The sequence below is a fragment of the Entelurus aequoreus genome, linkage group LG27 (genome assembly GCF_033978785.1).
Source record: "Entelurus aequoreus isolate RoL-2023_Sb linkage group LG27, RoL_Eaeq_v1.1, whole genome shotgun sequence".
Lineage (NCBI taxonomy): Eukaryota > Metazoa > Chordata > Actinopteri > Syngnathiformes > Syngnathidae > Entelurus > Entelurus aequoreus.
Window position 1 is genome coordinate 22,779,299 of NC_084757.1, and position 21,267 is coordinate 22,800,565.

A 21,267-nucleotide genomic window follows, 5' to 3' on the forward strand; every position below is an offset into this window, starting at 1 on the left:
GTTTGCATCCATATATGTTGCATTACTGCCATCTTTGGTTTTTGTTTTACATTAAAGTCTCTCCTTGAGTCCAGTGCAGCATAAATTATAGTTAGCTCTCATTTATCAGTGCTATAAATACATTGTTATTGGTTATTCCCCCCACAGTAGTTAGTGTGTTTTACTTAACTTGGTTTTGTGTGTTCTAATTTGGTTCTAAGTTTTTGGGGCCGTATGTTTAGAAAGCTTGCTTTTTAGTCAATTCCTTGCCTGTTTTCAACGGCAAGTAAAAAAGTTATGTCAACTAAGATTGCAAATGATTGAACAAAAAGTATGAACCCAACACTTTTGTTTTTGCTCCCATTCTTCGTGAGTTGAACTCAAAGATCTAAAGCTTTTACTATATACACAAAATACCTATTCCTCTCAAATTTTGTTCACAAATCTGTCTAAATCTGTTAGTGAGCATTTTTTCTTTACCAAGATAATCGATCTCACCTCAGGTGTGGCATATCAAGATGCTGATTAAACAGCATAATTATTGCACAGGTGTGCTTTAGGATGCCCACAATGAAAGGCCATTTTGAAATGTTCAGTTTTCAATGCCACAAGTTTTGAGGGAGAGTGCAGTTGGCATGCTGACTGCAAGAATGTCCACCAGAGCTGTTGCCCAGGAATTGTATGTTAATTTCTCTATCATTAGCCGTCTCCAAAGGCGATTCAGAGAATTTGGCAGTACATCCAACCGGCCTCACAACCGCAGACCATGTGTAATCACATCAGCCCAGGACCTCCACATCCCGCTGATGCACCTCCATGATCGTCTGAGACCGGCCACCCGGACAGCTGCTGCAACAATTGGTTTGCATAACCAAATAATCTCAGGGAAGCTCATTTGCACGCTCGTCGTCCTCGTCGGGGTCCCAACCTGACTGCCGTTCGTTGTTGTAACCGACATGAGTAGGCAAATGTTCACATTCCATGGCGTCTGGCACGTTGGAGAAGTGTTGTCTTCACGGATGAATCCTGGTTTTCACTGTTCAGGGCAGATGGCAAACGTGTCGGGTGTTGTATGGGAGAGCAGTTTGCTGAGACGTTGAGAATCGAGTTGTCCATGGTTGGGGTGGCGTTATGGTGTGGGCAGCTGTATGTTATGGACAACAAACTCAAGTGCATTTTATTGATATAATTTTGAATGCACATATATACTGTGATGAGATAATAAGGCCCATTGTTGTGCCATTCACCCGAGACCATCATCTTATGTTGCAGCATGACAATACACAGCCCCATGTTGCAAGGATCTGTAAGCTGAAAACATCCCAGTTCTTGCATGGCCAGCATACTCACCGTACATGTCACCCATTAAGCATGTTTGGAATGCTGGGGATCGGCGTATACAACAGCATGTTCCAGTTCCTGCCAATATCCAGAAATTTCACCCAGCCATAGAAGAAGAGTGGACCAAAATTCCTCAGGCCACGATCAACAACCTGATCAACGTGCCAAGAAGATGTGTTGCACTGCGTGAGGCAAATGGTAGTCACACCAGATACTGAAAGCTTTTCTGACCCCCAAAGACTATCAATGAAGCAAAACTGCAAATTTCAGAATGGCCTTTTATTGTGGGCAGCCTAAGGCACACATGTGCAATAATCATGCTGTTTAATCAGCATCTTGATATACCACACCTGTGAGGTGAGATAGAATAACTTGGCGAAGATGAAGTGCTCACTTAGATTTGTTAACAATATTTAAGAGGTATAGGTATTTTGTGTATACAGTAAAAGTTTTAGATCTTTCAGTTCAACTCATGAAAAATGGGAGCAAAAACAAGTGTTGTGTTTTTTTGTTCAGTATACTTACTAGACAGAATGCACAGGAAGTACTTGCACATTTGAGTGGCATGCCATCTTTGACATTGATATGCGGTTGCTGGGACATGACCTGGGGAATATGCTGCAATGCAAACTTGTCACATGGTCAAGATAATCATAGTTGCATCGACTTTGTCTTTAAAATACATTTTGTATATAACTGCTGAGGACACATTTGCTGAACACTCTTACCTAATCTCTCAAGTGCTATGAGGTTGTATTGCTAAAGCCCGAGTCAAGTCCCGGGTCAGTGATGTAAAAGTCCAAGTCGAGTTGCAAGTCTTCCATGATGTTGTCAAGATGAGTCCAAAATCAGAATAATTGCGACTCGTGTTATAATTGAGACCAAATCGCATCGCTCGAGGCCACACCGTTGGTATCCATAACTGTGTTTTGGATGCCTGAAGAGATCAGGCGTTCAGGCGCAGGTCCTTGAGAGACAGCAAATGAAGAACGACGCCGAGATGATCCTCGTTTGAACCTTGAATTCAGTTCTACTGGCTGAGGAGTCATGCTGTGGACCTGCATCACACATCCAGGTAAGACATCAGTGGCTGTTATCCATATATGTAAATTAAAGGCCTACTGAAATGAATTTGTTTTATTTAAATGGGGATAGCAGATGTGAAGTGAAGTGAATTACATTTATATAGCGCTTTTTCTCAAGTGACTCAAAGCGCTTTACATAGTGAAACCCAATATCTAAGTAACATTCAAACCAGTGTGGGTGGCACTGGGAGCAGGTGGGTAAAGTGTCTTGCCCAAGGACACAACGGCAGTGACTAGGATGGCGGAAGCGGGGATCGAACCTGCAACCCTCGAGTTGCTGGCACGGCCGCTCTACCAACCGAGCTATACCGCCCCACAATCCAGATCCATTCTATGTGTCATACTTGATCATTTCGCGATATTGCCATATTTTTGCTGAAAGGATTTAGTAGAGAACATCGACGATAAAGTTCGCAACTTTTGGTCGCTGATAAAAAAAGCCTTGCCTGTACCGGAAGTAGCGTGACGTCACAGGTTGAAAGGCTCCTCACATTTCCCCATTGTTTACAATGCAGCGAGAGCGATTCGGACTGAGAAAGTGACGATTACCCCATTCATTTGAGCGAGGATGAAAGATTCGTGGATGAGGAACGTGAGAGTGAAGGACTAGAGTGTAGTGCAGGACGTATCTTTTTTCGCTCTGACCGTAACTTAAGTACGAGGGTTCATTGGATTCCACACTTTCTTTTTCTATTATGGATCACGAATTTGTATTTTAAACCACCTCGGATACTATATCCTCTTGAAAATGAGAGTCGAGAACGTGAAATGGACATTCACAGTGACTTTTATCTCCACGACAATACATCGGCGAAGCTCTTTAGCTATAAAGCTAACGTGATAGCACATCGGGCTTAAATGCAGATAGAAACAAAAGAACTAAACCCCTGACTGGAAGGATGGACAGAAGATCAACAATACTATTAAACCATGGACATGTAAATACACGGTTAATGCTTTCCAGCCTGGCGAAGCTTAACAATGCTGTTGCTAACGACGCCATTGAAGCTAACTTAGCAACGGGACCTCACAGAGCTATGCTAAAAACATTAGCTATCCACCTACGCCAGCCCTCATCTGCTCATCAACACCCGTGCTCACCTGCGTTCCAGCGATCGACGGAGCAACGATCATAGATGCGGTCGGCGGCCCGGAGACGGAGGAAGTCAAGGTGAGGTCGCCGGCTAGCGCGTCTGCTATCCATCTCAAAGTCCTCCTGGTTGTGTTGCTGTAGTCCGCCGCTAATACACCGATCCCACCTACAACTTTCTTCTTTGCAGTCTTCATTGTTCATTAAACAAATTGCAAAAGATTCACCAACACAGATGTCCAGAATACTCTGGAATTTTGAGATGAAAACAGAGCTTTTTGTATTGGATTCAATGGTGTACCAATACTTCCGGTTCAACGATTGACGTCACGCGCATACGTCATCATACATAGACGTTTTCAACCGGTAGTTTTGCGGGAAATTTAAAATTGCACTTTATAAGTTAACCCGGCCGTATTGGCATGTGTTGCAATGTTAAGATTTCATCATTGATATATAAACTATCAGACTGCGTGGTCGGTAGTAGTGGGTTTCAGTAGGCCTTTAAGTAAAATGTATTCACCTTATGTTTGTCTTGGCTGGGGTGGATGGCACTGACTGCATGGAAGATCAGTGAAGGCAACACGGCCGTCCAGGCGGTGAGCACAGCCGTGAGCCATACGACTGGATCTCTGAAGGCCATGTCGGATGCACCTGATGAAAAATCCACACACATCAGGTTGTTTACTTATTTCTTAAATTGCCATTTGTCATTACAGTTCATTTTCGGGTACAGTAAGGAAACAGAATACAAACACAAAACTGCTTAACTTTAGTGTAATACCACTCCAAGAATGTTTTAAATGAAACAAACTGTACACTGGTAGCTGGTAATTCCCCAGTGAATGTGCTCAAAAACAAGGTTTCTTTTTAGGAAAGTGCAACAATGCAGACACGTACAACAGTAACAGCAGTGAATTATCTATTTGTTTCTCTTTTCTACCGCTTGTGCGCTGGAGCCTATCCCAGCTGCACTTGGACGGAAAGTCGAACAAAGAATCTTATTCCTCAGAGTGCCTCATTAAAAGTTTAAGCTTGTAGCTTAGTTCTCTATCTCTACTGAACAATAATCCTGTCTTTGTCCGTTTACATATTTTACCTGTAAGGCTTTTCACAATAAAAGGGGTTTTTCAGGCTGTGGCTTTTCCTTGGCACTGTCGCTAGGCATGACCCCCGCTAGCCAACGTTGGGGCCGCCCACTATTTACTAATGGAGTAGACAATGTCGCGTCAATATCCTAAGGCAGTAACACTTCCTGTCCCACCCTCAGTGTTTTCCTTGAAGAAATTTGGCACACTTCAGTACTGTTTTAAAGGCCTACTGAAATGAATTTTTTAAATTTAAACGGGGATAGCAGATCCATTCTATGTGTCATACTTGATCATTTCGCGATATTGCCATATTTTTGCTGAAAGGATTTAGTAGAGAACAACAACGATAAAGATCGCAACTTTTGATATCTGATTAAAAAAAGCCTTGCCCCTATCGGAAGTAGCGTGACGTAGTCAGTTGAAAGGCTCCTCACATTTTCCTATTGTTTTCAATGCAGCTAGAGCGATTCGGACCAAGAAAGCGACGCTTACCCCATTAATTTGAGCCAGGATGAAAGATTCGTGGATGAGGAACGTTAGAGTGAAGGACTAGAATGCAGTGCAAGACATATCTTTTTTCGCTCTGACCGTAACTTAGGTACAAGCTGGCCCATTGGATTCCACACTCTCTCCTTTTTCTATTGTGGATCACGGATTTGTATTTCAAACCACCTCCGATACTATATCCTCTTGAAAATGTGAGTCGAGAACGCGAAATGGACATTCACAGTGACTTTTATCTCCACGACAATACATCGACGAAACACTTTAGCTACAGAGCTAACGTGATAGCATCGTGCTTAACTGCATATAGAAACAAAATAAATAAATCCCTGACTGGAAGGATAGACAGAAGATCAACAATACTATTAAACCATGGACATGTAACTACACGGTTAATGCTTTCCAGCCTGGCGAAGGTTAACAATGCTGTTGCTAACGACGCCATTGAAGCTAACTTAGCAACCGGACCTCACAGAGCTATGCTAAAAACATTAGCTATCCACCTACGCCAGCCAGCCCTCATCTGCTCATCAACACCCGTGCTCACCTGCGTTCCAGCGATCGACGGTGCGACAAAGGACTTCACCCGATCACAGATGCGGTCGGCGAGACGGAGGAAGTTAAGGTGAGTTCGGCGGCTAGCGCGTCTGCTATCCATCTCTGTCCTCCTGGCTGTGTTGCTGTAGTCCGCCGCTAATACACCGATCCCACCTACAACTTTCTTCTTTGCAGTCTCCATTGTTCATTAAACAAATTGCAAAAGATTCACCAACACAGATGTCCAGAATACTGTGGAATTATGGAATGAAAACAGAGGTTTTTTGTATTGTATTCAATGGGGTACCAATACTTCTATCAACCGTTTACGTCACGTGCATACGTCATCATACCGAGACGTTTTCAACCGGAAATGTGGCGGGAAATTTAAAATTGCACTTTATAAGTTAACCCGGCCGTATTGGCATGTGTTGCAATGTTAAGATTTCATCATTGATATATAAACTATCAGACTGCGTGGTCGGTTAGTAGTGGGTTTCAGTAGGCCTTTAAATGTTCAATAAAGTGCTTCTCAATTATTTTCTGTTATGCCCCCCCCAAGAAAAAGTTAAGTTAAGTTAAAGTTAAAGTACCAATGATTGTCACACACACTAGGTGTGGTGAAATTTGTCCTCTGCATTTGACCCATCCCCATGTTCCACCCCCTGGGAGGTGAGGGGAGCAGTGAGCAGCAGCGGTGGCCGCGCCCGGGAATCATTTTTGGTGATTTAACCCCCAATTCCAACCATTGATGCTGAGTGTCAAGCAGGGAGATAATGGGTCCCATTTTTATAGTCTTTGGTATGACTCTGCCGGGGTTTGAACTCACAACCTACCGATCTCAGGGCGGACACTCTAACCACTAGGCCACTGAGTAGAACACATTTAGCCCTTCCCCCCACTCTCAGCCGCAACGGTTTCGCCGAGAGGATGCTGAGGGACTGCGCTGACCAGCTGGCAGAGGTGTTCACCTGTATTTTTAGTTTTTCACTGTTTCTGTGAACTGATACGTCCTGTTTGAAGGCTGCCACAATAGTTCCGGTTCCCATGAAGAACACAGTGAAAAGCCCAAATGCCAATTGCTCTAACTCCAATAATCGCCAAATCGTTTGAAAGACTCATTGTCACTCACATTAAATGTGTTCTGCCTGCTAACCATGGCACTCACTATTTTGCAGATGGTGCAAAAAGGGCAACCGAGGATGCTATAGTAACAGCCATGCACCATGCACTGACACACCTGTACAGAAGTAATACATATGTGAGAATGCTTTTTTGTAGACTTTAGATCAGCCTTCAATACAGTCATTTCATATAACCACTCCTGCGTGGAGAGGTTATTAGGTGACCACAGATGAGCCCTAGCTGTTCAAAGTCAGGACCCGGGGTGGACCACTCATTTGTGCATCAGTTGGGGACGTCTCTGCGCTGCTGACTTTTCTCCACTCAAGATTATCCCCTGCTGGCCCCACTGTTGACTGGACTCTAGCACTATTAACTCGATCAGTGGTTCTTAACCTTTTTGGAGGTACCGAACCCCACCAGTTTCATATGCGCATTCTTTCGTGACAAATAAAAATGTTTTTTTTTTCCAAATTCAAAACAAAGTTATATGTTTTTTCACTGGTGCACAAAATGAACCGTGCATGAACATAACCTTGTTCAAAGAACAAAACCAACACAGTGCATGAACTCACAAGAAATTACACACCTGTAAATCAGATGGAAAATTAGAGGGAACATTGTTTGGGGGTATCCGTAATACGCCGTTATTTACACGATGAGTCGGGTGTGTCTTGCCATGGATGAAGTGCTGGCTGTCCAGAGTCGGGACCCGGGGTGGACCACTCATCTGTGCATCGGTTGGGGACATCTCTGCACTGCTGACCCGCCTCCACTCAGGATGGTCTCCTGCTGGCCCCACTATGGACTGGACTCTCACTATTATATGTCAGATCCACTATGAACTGGACTTTCACAATATTATGCCAGACCCACTCGACGTCCATTGCATCCGGTCTCCCCTAGAGGGGGGGGGGGGGGGGGGGGCGTCACCCACATCTGCGGTCCTCTCCAAGGTTTCTCATAGTCATTCACATTGACATCCCACTGGGTTGTGAGTTTTTCCTTGCCCTTTTGTGGGCTCTGAACCGAGGATGTCGTCGTGGCTTTTGCAGCCCTTTGAGACACTTGTGATTTAGGGCTATATAAATAAACGATTGATTGATTGATTGATCTTGACCTCCGCGGCGGAGGCTCTGCCGAAACCCTGAGGCTGACTCACCGAACCCCTAAGGTTCGATCGAACCCAGATTAAGAACCACTGAACTAGATCCACTCGACATCCATTGCACTCCAAGGTTTCTCATTGTATCCCATTGGGTGGAGTTTTTTCTTGCCCTGATGTGGGATCTGAGCCGAGGATGTCGTTGTTGCTTGTGCAGCCCTTTGAGACACTCGTGATTAAGGGCTGCATAAATAAACGTTGATTGAGTGATTGATTGATAAGTTAGTGCAGAAAAACGACCTCGGTCTGGGCAGTTCACTGTGGGGAAATACACCTCCTCAACCCTCACTCTCTGCACAGGCACACCACAGAGATATGTCCTGAGTCCAATACTCTCCATTTCATGACTGTTTACCCTCACACCCCACTCCCACCATTGTTAAGTTTGCTGACGATATCACTTTTGCAGGACTGATTTCAGAGCCCAACGAGACAGCCTAGAGAGAGGAGATCCAGACTGGTGTATTGACAGTAACTTGGAGCTCAACGTCTCCAAAACAAAAGAGATGATAGTTGACTTCAGGAAATCCAAACTGAGTGTACACTCTGAACTCTGCAATTGGGGGCAGAAGGTCCAGAGAGTGGACAATATCAGGTTCCTTGGCGTGCACATCTCGGCAGACCTTTTGTGGAACCCGCACATGAAACATCAGTTAGGGAAGGCCCAGCAGAGACTGTATTTCCTGAGGAGGCTGAAACAGGTCCATCTTCCTCCACCCCTGCTCACAAACGTCTACAGGTCAGTTATAGAAAGCCTTCTGTTGTACTGCTGCACTCAAGAGAACAGGAACCACCTGCAGAAGGTGGTGAAGACAGCAGAACGCATCGCGTGCACTCTCTGCTCTTACTGACATTTATACTGGCTGCCTGACAAAGAAGGCCAGCAGCATCACACTGGATCAAAATCGCCCTGGACACTGTAAGCAAAAAGCAAACCAAACAGACTAAAAACAGCTACTATACACGGGCTGTAACCACCATCAGCCCCATCATTCAACTGACAAGATAAACTAGGACTAAGTGATGCATTGTACTTTTACAATGTACATGCATATTTTTATAGACACAAAAACAATTGTTGCAGCTTGCTTTCAAATTAAAGCCCGTGTTCTGGCAAGACATGCACCCTCCTGGAATTTATGCAACTCATGCATGTGTGGAACAAGGAATATGGAAATGTAATTGGTGGGGATGTCCGATAATGGCTTTTTTGCCGATATCCGATATTCCGATATTGTCCAACTCTTAATTACCGATACCGATATCAACCGATACCGATATATACAGTCGTGGAATTAACACATTATTATGCCTAATTTGGACAACCAGGTATGGTGAAGATAAGGTCCTTTTTTAAAAAATTAATACAATAAAATAAGATAAATACATTAAAAACATTTTTTTTGCATAAAAAAGAAAGTAAAACAATATAAAAACAGTTACATAGAAACTAGTAATTAATGAAAATTAATAAAATTAAGTGTTAAAGGTTAGTACTATTAGTGGACCAGCAGCACACACAATCATGTGTGCTTACGGACTGTATCCCTTGCAGACTGTATTGATATATATTGATATATAATGTAGGAACCAGAATATTAATAACAGAAAGAAACAAGCCTTTTGTGTGAATGAGTGTAAATGGGGGAGGGTTTTTTGGGGGGTTGGTGCACTAATTGTAAGTGTATCTTGTGTTTTTTATGTTGATTTAATAAAAAAAATTAAAAAATAAAAAATAAACCGATACCGATAATAAAAATCGGAAGGCCGATATCGGACATCTGTAGTAATTGGGTCTCCCTGAGCGTGCCTTTTGAAGGAATCTTTGACATGAGTACAATCTTTAGACACGGACAGTAAAATCTAGGGCACAACTGCGGTGAAGAAAGAAGCAAATATCGGCACCGATCGCTACTAAAAACAAATCCATCTGGCTGGAAGCAAACTTAATTTTTCACTGCGTATTCCTAACTTTAGGGGCTCGACTGTATCTACAAAGTACTCAAAAATGTAATTGAATAAAGATTGTACCGTAAAAGTAGTAGTCCAGAGGTGCTCTAAGAAACAGGAACTTGCAATTTGTGACCGTGGTGCCGATGAAGAACATGAGCAAAGAACAGCACACTGCTCCTATGTTCAACATTGTCCAATATCTGCTGATCAACACATTCTGATAGAAGAGAAAATAAACAGTTCAGGCCAACAAGTAAAATAGTCTTTCATCGAATCGCATTGTGTGCTAGTCTGACCTCAATGATGGCAGTAAAAGTAGCTGCCATGGACACAGTGATTGCCATGGTCTGGTAGTCTAAATCTGTGTCGAAGTAGACTCCATACGGGATGAAGAAGAGAGCAAGTGAAGCGTAGACGGCGTACACCAGTGACGCAAATATGACCAGAGGACTGGAAAGCTGCTGCCTCTGTCCAGACTTGTAGAGCTCGGGCCGTTTTAGGCTGTTTTCTGCACTCACATCCTAGAAGAAAGAACCTTAAGTAACTGAGACTGCAATACCTGCAGTCGTACAAAGCTAATGAATGAAAGACATATGTACCTTTATTTTGGAATTCAACATTCTCATAATGCAAATACAAAACACAAAACCAGTGAAGTTCGATAAGTTACCGGTATATAAGAAATAGCTCATTGAGAAATGTTGTTCTTAAACTGTTTGAAAATTTGCTCACATTTTTGTTCACAAAGTGGTGACCCTCGCCCCATCCTTGTTTGTGAATGACAGAGCATTTCATGGAAGCTGCTTTTATACCCAATCATGGCACCCACCTGTTCCCAATTAACCTGTTCACCTGTGGGATGTTCCAAATAAGTGTTTGATGAGCATTCCTCAACTTTCTCAGTGTTTTTTGCCACTTGTGCCAGCTTTTTAGAAACATGTTGCAGGCATCAAATTCCAAATGAGACAATATTTACAAAAAATAACAACGTTTTCCAGTTTGAACGTTAAGTATTTTGTCTTTGCAGTCTTTTCAATTGAATATAAGTTGAAAAGGATTTGCAAATCATTGTATTATGTTTTTATTTACAATTTACGCAACGTGCCAACTTCACTGGTTTTGGGGTTTGTACATTTTCTTTGTATTTAACAACATTTTAGTTTTCCAGCATGAATAAGAAAAATATTCAAATAATATATTAATACATTTTTTTAAACTGTTGTTGTATTATTAAATTATATATTATTTTTTCATTCTAGTCGTTCTATAATTTGCAAGCATGTGTATAATCATTAGTACTGTATAATTAAATATAATAATAATATACACATAAAATTATTAATGAAAATAAAATTATACTGTAGCAAACTAATGCATTTTTTTTAAACGGGTTTAAATAAATATGTATGTTTTACAATCACATTATGTTACTAAAATAATATAATAATAATAATATAAAAAATATGCTATTATTTACAATGATTTTGTTTCTCCAAGTAGCTTCAATGACCCAAGTTTGGGTATTATTATTACTGTAAATAAATATAAACATTTTTAAAAATAAACACATATAAATGGCATTTAACAAAATAAAATTATTATAATTATTAATATTAAACAACAAACTTGTCTGCTTAAATTGGTAGAAATCGGTATTCGTTGCATATTTTGACATTTTGGATTTTACTTCTGACTTTTTTCAATTGAATATTATATTAAAACATTTGAACTTTCTCACCTTTTCAAAGAAGGCCACAAACAGAATATGGAAAGCCGTGTAGAAGGCGATGTACATACTTATGAACCATAGTTCATATACTGACTGCAAGAGAGAAAAGTTAAAAGGCATTTTCAATATAAAAAATAAAAAAAAGGAACCGACTAGTAATTGTTACTGGTGGTGGAATATCATTGTTTTACCCTGGAAAAGTTAACCAAGGGTTAAGGATGTCATACCTGAGCACTGAAGCCGTTGAAGATGCCAAACCATATTTGGACAAGCGTGTAGCTGCATGTCTTAAACAAGTAGTAACTCAAGAAAAGGGAGATGCGGCGGTAAGACCAGCGCCCGTGGACCAGGAGCAACCTCTGCAGGAACCTGAACTGGGACAAGGTGAAGTCTGCGTTCTGCACAGCCTGGCCTCCCTCCACTCCTACCAGACCCACGCCAACGTGAGCCGCTAATGTTGCCAAATGCACAACAAGATTCAGGACCACCATCAAAACATTTTGCAATATCAACTTTTGACTTACTCTTAATCATGTTGACATCGTTGGTGCCGTCCCCGATTGACAGCGTAATTGAGCTGGTGTGGTTCTGGACCAAAGTGACGATGTTGGCCTTCTGCCCAGGTGTCACCCGGCAACACAACACCGACTGACACTGTTTGGCCAGGCTCATGAATGTGGACCCCCATTCCGGACTCTGGTCAAACTCTGTCTGAAGAGAAACATCTTTTATACTACAACCTTTAAGGCAGGGGTGTCAAACTTGTTCTCATTGTGGTCCACATGCAAGTTATGGCTGCCCTCATAGGGCCACTTGTAACAGTGAATATATATGAATATTAATATAAAAACCCAAAACCAGTGAAGTTGGCACATTGTGTAAATGGTAAATAAAAACAGAATACAATGATTTGCAAATCCTTTTCAATCTATTTTCAATTGAATAGACAGCAAAGACAAGATACTTAACGTTACAACTGGAAAACTTTATTATTTTTTGCAAATATTAGCTCTGAATCTGGAGAAATCCCTGCACGTAAGCGATGATATTACGGACATTCGATCCCTCAGGCGGTACTGCATCAAAAAGCGACATCAGTGTGTAAAGGAAATCGCCACATGAGCTCAGGAACACTTCAGAGAACCACTGTCAGTAACTACAGTCTGTCGCTACATTTGTAAGTGCAAGTTAAAACTACTATGCAAAGCGAAAGCCATTTATCAACAACACCCAGAAACGCTGCTGGCTTCACTGGGCCCGAGATCATCTAAGATGGACTGATGCAAAGTGTAAAAGTGTTCTGTGGTCTGTCGAGTCCACATTTCAGATTGTTTTAGGAAACTGTGGACGTTGTGTCCTCTGGAACAAAGAGGAAAATAACCATCCGGACTGGCGCAAAGTTCAAAAGCCAGCATCTGTGATGGTATGGAGGTGTATTAGTGCCCAAGGCATGGGTAACTTACACATCTGTGAAGGCACCATTAATGCTGAATGGTACATGCAGGTTTTGGAGCAACATATGTTGCCATCCAAACGTTATCATGGACGCCCCTGCTTATTTCAGCAAGACAATGCCAAGCCACGTGTTCCAACAGTGTGGCTTCCTAGTAAAAGAGTGCGGGTACTAGACTGGCCTGCCTGTAGTCCAGACCTGTCTCCCATTGAAAATGTGTGGCACAATATGAAGCCTAAAATACCACGACGGAGACCCCGGACTGTTGAACAACTTAAGCTGTACATCAAGCAAGAATGGGAAAGAATTCCACCTGAAAAGCTTCAAAAATTGGTCTCTTCAGTTCCCAAACGTTTACCGAGTGTTGTTAAAAGGAAAGGCCATGTAACACAGTGGTGAACATGCCCCTGTGCCAACTTTTTTGCAATGTGTTGCTGCCATTAAATTCTAAGTTAATGATATTTCCCAAGAAAAAATTAAGTTTCTCAGTTCGAACATTAAATATCTTGTCTTTGCAGTCTATTCAATTGAATATAAGTTGAAAAGGATTTGCAAATCATTGTATTCTGTTTTTATTTACGAATTACACAACGTGCCAATTTCACTGGTTTTGGGTTTTGTATAATCTACTCATGATTAGGGATGATGCTCGAAACCGGTTTTCCCGGTTGTTCGATAAGAAAAGATCCGAGTCCTCGGACTCGAATCCCTTTTTGAGAACCGGTACCCGTTATCAAGACCACTATTGTAAAGAAAAAGAGTTGGTTCTTTATTCGAATCCCTGAGAACGACTCCCATCCCGACAAGAAATGCCCCGTGAGACATCACAAGAAATGACGTCACGTAGCTCAGTCATTTGTCAGGGTGGGGTGCAGCGTGCTGCGGTTCGTTCCCGGGACGCAAAACTGACGGCTCCGGACGAAAGCGTGCAGGTAGGAGATGATTTATTTCTCATAAATCATACACATTACAACAGACAGGAACGAAACAAAAGGAAAGCGTGCCGTTCGCACGAGAAGGCAAGGCAAGGCAAGGCAAGGCAGCTTTATTTGTATAGCGCTTTTCATACACAAGGCAGACTCAAAGTGCTTCACAGACAACAAAGTGAAATGAAAGAAAATAAAAGCAAAATTAAAATGCAGACAATAAAAATAAAAACAGTGCAGACGTTAAAAGTTAAAAGATTAAAAGATTTAGCTGAAAGCTAAGGTGAACATAAAAGTCTTCAGTCTAGTTTTAAAAGTAGTGAGAGTTGGGGAGAGTCTGACATCTTCAGGAAGTTTATTCCAGCTATGTGTTGCATAGTGACTGAATGATGATCTCCCTTGATTTGAGTTTACTCTTGGAACCGCTAACAGATTGGTCTCAGAAGATCTTAGTGATCTAGAGGGCGTATATAGTGGGAGCATATCAGTGATATACTTGGGCCCTAGACCATGTAGTGATTTATATGTGAGCAGGAGGATTTTGAAATCTATTCTCTGATGTACAGGGAGCCAATGTAAGGATTTAAGAATTGGTGTAATGTGCTCACATTTTTTGGTCTTTGTTAGAACTCTAGCAGCAGCGTTCTGAACAAGCTGTAGCTGCCTGACAGTTTTTTTGGGAAGACTTGCAAGGAGACCATTACAATAGTCTAGCCTACTGGTAATAAAGGCATGTACAAGTTTTTCTAAGTCTTGAGCTGACATGAGCCCTCTAAGTCTTTTTACATTTTTGAGGTGATAGTAGGCCGATTTTGTTACTGATTTGATGTGACTGTCGAAATGTAAATCAGAATCTAAAATAACCCCAAGATTTCTGGCTTTATTTGAGGTTTTCAGGGACAGTGATTGAAGGTGTTGGATGACTTTAAACCTTTCTTTTTTAGCACCAAAAACAATTATCTCAGTTTTATCTTCATTTAGTTGTAGGAAATTTTGGCACATCCAGTGTTTGACTTGCTCAATGCACTGGCACAGAAGATCTATGGGGCGATAGTCATTTGGTGATAGCGCTACATAGATTTGGGTGTCATCGGCATAGCAATGATGGTCAATGTTATTATTTTGCATGATTTGTCCTAGTGGGAGCATATAGATGTTAAATAAAGTCGGCCCCAAGATTGAGCCTTGGGGGACTCCACACGTTACGTTGGTTGGTTCTGATACAAAGTCACCAATGGAAACAAAATAGTTCCTATCTTGTAGATATGACTTGAACCAGCTTAAAACTGTGCCTGAGATCCCCACCCAGTTTTCCAACCTGTCCAAAAGTATTGAGTGGTCGACAGTGTCAAATGCAGCACTGAGGTCCAAAAGCATTAATACTGAAGTTTTGCCAGAGTCTGTGTTTAGACGGATGTCATTTATAACTTTAAGAAGGGCCGTCTCTGTGCTATGAAGAGGTCGAAATCCTGACTGGAAGTTGTTGTGGCAGCCAGTAGAAGCCAAGAAGTGATTTAGTTGTTGGAGGACAACTTTCTCAATTATTTTACTTATGAATGGTAGATTTGAAATTGGTCTGTAGTTGTTGATAACGGAGGCATCTAGGCTCTGCTTTTTTAGAAGAGGTTTAATGACTGCAGTTTTGAAAGCCTTCGGGAAATTGCCCGATTTAATAGAATTATTAACTATTTGCAAGATGTCTGTTGATAGGCAGTCAAAAACATTCTTAAAGAAGTTGGTAGGTAAAACATCAAGGCAGCAGGTGGATGACTTTAGAGCTGTCACCGTTTCCACTAGAATTTTAGAGTCTATGGCATTAAAGCTTGCCATCATTGCTGTGTTACTTTTGCCTAAATGGGGTGGTGATCCAACTTTTTTACTTGAGATATTGATGGTGCGTCTGATGCCTTCAATTTTATCAGTATAAAAGAATGCAAAGTCATTGCATTTCTGCGTGGAATGGAGTTCGGCTGGTATTTGTGTTGGGGGTTTAGTCAGTCTGTCAACGATTGTGAATAGGGTTTTGGCCTTATTTGTGTTGCTGTTTATGATATTGGAGAAGAATGTTTCTCTAGCACTTTTTAAGACTAAATTGTAGGCCTGGAGGCTCTCTTTATAGATGTCATGGTGAATATGAAGTTTTGTATTCCGCCAGATTCGTTCAGCCTTCCTGCACTCTCTTCTCTGGGCTGTTACAGCAGCAGAAGCTAAAGCAAAAACTTACTTAGCACAGGAATACTAGAAGCTAAGGTAACTTTAGCACAGGACTCATGCGCTCGAAAACCAGAATGCCAATGTAACTGTTGCAAATGCAAACAATGAAGCCACGACGAGTGAGCGGAAAAGGCAGGCTTAAATAGAGTCTCTGATGAGCAACAGGTGTGCGTACAAGGCAGGCGAAAATCATAAGTAACCATGGTGACTAAAACAAACCCCCAAAGTGCACAAAACAACTAAGGAAGTCCAAAACTAACAGAACATAACTAAACAAAGCATGATCCGACCACATCATAATACATCACAGTTTCATATCATTTCACTTTACAGGAGTAGGAAGAAGTAAAGCTTATTTAATTCTACCCCTTTCCCACTTCATACAAATATATACATCATTTACTGACCTTTTTATAATAAAATATCTGTGAATGAGTAATACAAGAGTTTTGTAATATGTAATTAACTAATTCAGTCATTATTAATATACTGTGATGAAGAATATCTTATTTTCAATAAGGTTGAACGTATTTCTCATAATTCTTCTTCTTTGTACTTTGTAAGCACTATTCATTTGAACAACCTCTTAAACTGGATCATATCAGTACAATGTTTAACTTCTTTACTTAATCCATTCCATCATTTAATTCCACATCATTTTAGCTGTTTGCCATTTTACCAAATCATTGAACTTTAATATTTTTGACTCAGTAAATAAAGTGTTTGTATGTTCTCTATATCCAACATTATGTATCAGTCTAATTGATCTTTTTTGTAACACGGTTAACGAATGTAGCGCACATTTGTAGTTATTTCCCCACATTTCTGCACAATAACTCAGATATGGTAATACTATAGTAGCGAGCAGTAGAGAATGTGAAGTGATTTGTTAAACCAAATATTGTGTTTTTTTCCATATACAACAACCTATCTGGACTCGATAAGAGAATCGATAAGGAATCGGTTCGATAAGAGGATTCGATAATAGGCTCGAATTTGATAATTTCTTATCAAACATCATCCCTACTCATGATACAAAACTGCCTGTGCATCTGATTAATATTTTCTGTGACAATATAAATTTCGATGTAGGAGTGTTTGTTTATGGAAAACATTGGAAGAGGAACAAAACAATATACATTTCTTTCTGTATTTACAAACTTGTAAAAATAATGATGATGAAAAGATATGGCTTTGAGTAAGCTGATGGGTTTTTTTTTTAAAGTTTTTTTTGTTGAATGTTATAAAATATAAATATGGCCTTAAAAGTCTGCGATGAGGTGGCGACTTGTCCAGGGTGTACCCCGCCTTCCGCCCGATTGTAGCTGAGATAGGCTCCAGCGCCCCCCGCGACCCTGAAGGGAATAAGCGGTAGAAAATGGATGGATGGATGGCCTTAAAAGTCTACCCAGTTAAATAGCTAATGTTGTATATGGGTGAATCGAGGGCAGATATTTTACATGTATACTCCTTTCTGATTCTTTTCATTCAAGCTGTATTTTAATGTTGTATCAATTGTTTATACTTTGCATTGAGTGAATGAAATAAAAATAAAAATGGAAATGGAATGGAAAATGATGGCTAACTTGCCTTGAAATACTAAATCAGGGTGACAAGCAGATACTAATGCATTTTTATTTTATTTTAACAACACATGTTTGGAATATGTATTTGTTGTCCATCCATCCATCCATTTTCTACCGCTTGTCCCTCTCGGGGTCGCGGGGCGTGGCTGCAGCCTATCCCAGCTACACCTCATCACAGGGCCAACACAGATAGACAGACAACATTAACACTCACATTTACACACTAGAGCCAATTTAGCGTTGCCAATCAACCTATCCCCAGGTGCATGTCTTTGGAGGTGGGAGGAAGCTGGAGTACCCGGGAAGAACCCACGCATAAATGTGGAAATCAAAATGAAACTCAATGTAATGGAGTAAAAGTAACACAAAAATACCTAAGTAAAGTAAAAAGTAGGTTGCAATAAATTACTCTGACTGTCACGGCCCGAGCGCACCCCAGTGCGCATTCATCTGCGCCGGCGCGCGCCACTCCGGCTGCAGCAAGCGGCTGCATTCCATCGCCAATCAGCAATCTACACACCTGTCACTGATGAGCTTTCCTGCCTTCTTAAGCCAGCGCAACCTGCTATCCTGTGTCAGAACGTAGCGACCTGTTCCTGTACAGTTAGTCGAGACTTCTCCAAGCAATATGCATACTCTCTCTCTGTGTTTCTCCCCCTCCGTGTTGATTGGTCTCGCGTCCCCCTTGTCGTCTTCCAGCAGCATTCCTCCGTTCCCGTGTTACGAACAGTATGTCTCGTCTCCCTGTGTTACCCTCTGTTTCTCTGGCTGCCCCTTATGGATCTCGACCTCCCTCCTGGACACGGACTTTGACGCCTCCGACTTCCTGCCTGCTCACGGACCTCCGAGCCAGCTTTGCCCCTCTTGGACTTCTGCCTCTCACTCAACACTACTGGTAACACACTACAGTTAATTTCCAAACATATGCGCACACCGCACATTCTGGATTAGTCACACTCCATTCCCTTGTATATATATATATTGTGTTAAATAATAAATATAGAGCTAAAATGACATCCCTGCTGTCTGTGCCTTCTTCTTCCCCTGTACACATGTAACACTGACAAGTACAATTTATCTAAAAAGTTAATTAAGTGATCATGCTACTACACTCCTCTGCTTTCTACTATTGTCCCTTGAGAAGATATGAAAAAAAGGCTTGCTGATATATAAGTGGAGTATTTTTGGTGAGATACTGTGTTTACCAGTTCGGGACCAGTCAGGACCATCGCCGTCTTTGATCCGGGTTTGTCCTTTTCAATAGCCCACAGCTGTGTTTCACCGGCCTTAAGGAAACTGACTTCAGGGTCTGGGGACTGCAGGATGTTTCTGTTGGTCGAACAAATAAACATCAGTGATATGATGCATTCATGTTCCCCTGTGTGTGTGGGTATTTTCCAGCACTGATAACCTCAACTCCTGCCACTCAAGTAATTTTGTATCAGGATCCAGCAGTTTACAAGAATAGCCGATGTTGACTGCGGTCTCTACAAGGCCAGAAACAAATAAGGAATTAGGGAAAAACACTGCCAATGGCTATATCAAGTGTTTCACAATACCTTTTTTGTCCCCTGTTAGCACCCATACTTTAATCCCAGCCTGTGTAAGTAAAGCGATCGTTTCTGGAACGCCCTCCTGGAGTCGGTCCTCTATGCCCGTAACTCCCAGAAGCTACAGATCATAAATGTCAAGCTTTAGGGCTCACTCCCAACAGACCATGACACAAACATGCACATACAAGCGTCACATTAGTCAAAGCCGCCACCTTGTATAATAAAAAACAGAGGCTCATAATAATCCACAAATTACCTAAGTGCCACGTAATTACCTGAAGCTCTTGCTCCATCTCTTCATAAAGCTTCTCCAGCAGGTTGCCGCGGTCACAGGTCGCCATGGCCGCCGCCCTGGCCAGCGTTTTGCGCCACTGCTTCCATGACGCCTCAGTAACCGACCGGACAGCAATACACAAAGTCCTCAGAGAGGCCTGGGAGAACAGCTGGAAGAAAACCTACAGCACTCAGTAGAGCAGGGGTCACCAACCTTTTTGAAACCAAGAGCTACTTCTTGGGTACTGATTAATGCGAAGGGCTACCAGTTTGATACACACTTAAATAAATTGCCAGAAATAGCCAATTTGCTTAATTTACCTTTAAAGGCCTACTGAAACCCACTACTGCCGACCACGCAGTCTGATAGTTTATATATCAATGATGAAATCTTAACATTGCAACACATGCCAATACGGCCGGTTTAACTTATAAAGTGCAATTTTAAAATTCCCGCCACACTTCCGGTTGAAAAACTCCTTTGGATATGATTTATGCGCGTGACGTCACAAAAGCAACGGAAGTGGTTGGACCCCATTGGACCCGATAGAAAAGCCTCTTGTTTTCTTCGACAAAATTCCACAGTATTCTGGACATCTGTGTTGGTGAATCTTTTGCAATTTGTTTAATGAACAATGGAGGCTGCAAAGAAGAACGTTGTAGGTGGGATCGATCGGTGTCTTAGCGGCTAAGTACAATACTTACAGCAACACAACAAGGACTACTTACTACGCCTAGCCGATGCTTGCCGCCAAACCCACGGATGAAGTCCTTCGTCGCGCCGTTGATCGCTGGAACGCAGGTGAGCACGGCTGTTGATGGGAAGATGAGGACTGGCTGGCGTAGGTGGAGCGCTAATGTTTTATCATAGTTCTGTGAGGTCCGGTTGCTAAGTTGCTAAATTAGCCTTAGCGTTGTTAGCAACAGCATTTTTAAGCCTTACCAGGCTGAGAATTTTTAACCGTGTAGTTACATGCACATGGTTTAATAGTATTGTTGGTCTTCTGTCTATCCTTCCAGTCAGGGGTTTATTTATTTTGTTTCTATCTTCATTTGAGAACGATGCTATCACGTTAGCTCAGTAGCTAAGTGTGTCACCGATGTATTGTCTTGGAGATAAAAGTCACTTTAAATGTCCATTTCGCGTGCTCGACTCTCATTTTCAAGAGGATATAGTATCCGAGGTGGTTTAAAATACAAATCCATGATCCACAATAGAAAAAAGAGAGAGTACATAGTTCTGTGAGGTCCGGTTGCTAAGTTGCTAAATTAGCCTTAGCGTCGTTAGCAACAGCATAGTTAAGCCTTACCAGGCTGAGAATTTTTAACCGTGTAGTTACATGTACATGGTTTAATGGGGGCGGCATGGCGTAGTGGGTAGAGCGCCCGTGTCAGAAACCTGAGGGTTGCAGGTTCGCTCCCCGCCTCTTACCAGGCCGTTGTGTCCTTGGGCAGGACACTTCACCCTTGCCCCCGGTGCCGCTCACACCGGTGAATGAATGTTGAATGAAGGATAGGTGGTGGTCGGAGGGGCCGTAGGCGCAAATTGGCAGCCACGCTTCCGTCAGTCTACCCCAGGGCAGCTGTGGCTACGAAAGTAGCTTACCACCACCAGGTGTGAATGAATGATGGGTTTTTAACATGTAAAGCGACTTTGGGTACTTAG

General features: G+C 41.9%; 1 protein-coding gene across 3 annotated transcripts in view; it reads right to left on the bottom strand.

The window, feature by feature from the left end:
- Window positions 1-543: 543 nt before the first annotated feature.
- Window positions 544-21,267, bottom strand: part of atp8b3 (ATPase phospholipid transporting 8B3) — a 67,827-nt gene continuing 47,103 nt past the window's right edge. For 2 of the 3 annotated variants that reach the window (XM_062039345.1, XM_062039347.1), the window contains 11 exons: window positions 19,604-19,783; window positions 19,335-19,446; window positions 19,187-19,262; window positions 18,981-19,104; window positions 12,121-12,307; window positions 11,824-12,047; window positions 11,606-11,689; window positions 10,164-10,388; window positions 9,946-10,084; window positions 4,019-4,149; window positions 544-2,378 (listed from right to left, as the gene is read on the bottom strand). In XM_062039345.1, the coding sequence (XP_061895329.1) occupies window positions 2,190-2,378; window positions 4,019-4,149; window positions 9,946-10,084; window positions 10,164-10,388; window positions 11,606-11,689; window positions 11,824-12,047; window positions 12,121-12,307; window positions 18,981-19,104; window positions 19,187-19,262; window positions 19,335-19,446; window positions 19,604-19,783 (1,671 nt within the window). In that variant the 3' untranslated portion in view covers window positions 544-2,189. The remainder of the gene's footprint in view (window positions 2,379-4,018; window positions 4,150-9,945; window positions 10,085-10,163; window positions 10,389-11,605; window positions 11,690-11,823; window positions 12,048-12,120; window positions 12,308-18,980; window positions 19,105-19,186; window positions 19,263-19,334; window positions 19,447-19,603; window positions 19,784-21,267) is intronic. The other variant, XM_062039346.1, reaches the window with a different exon arrangement.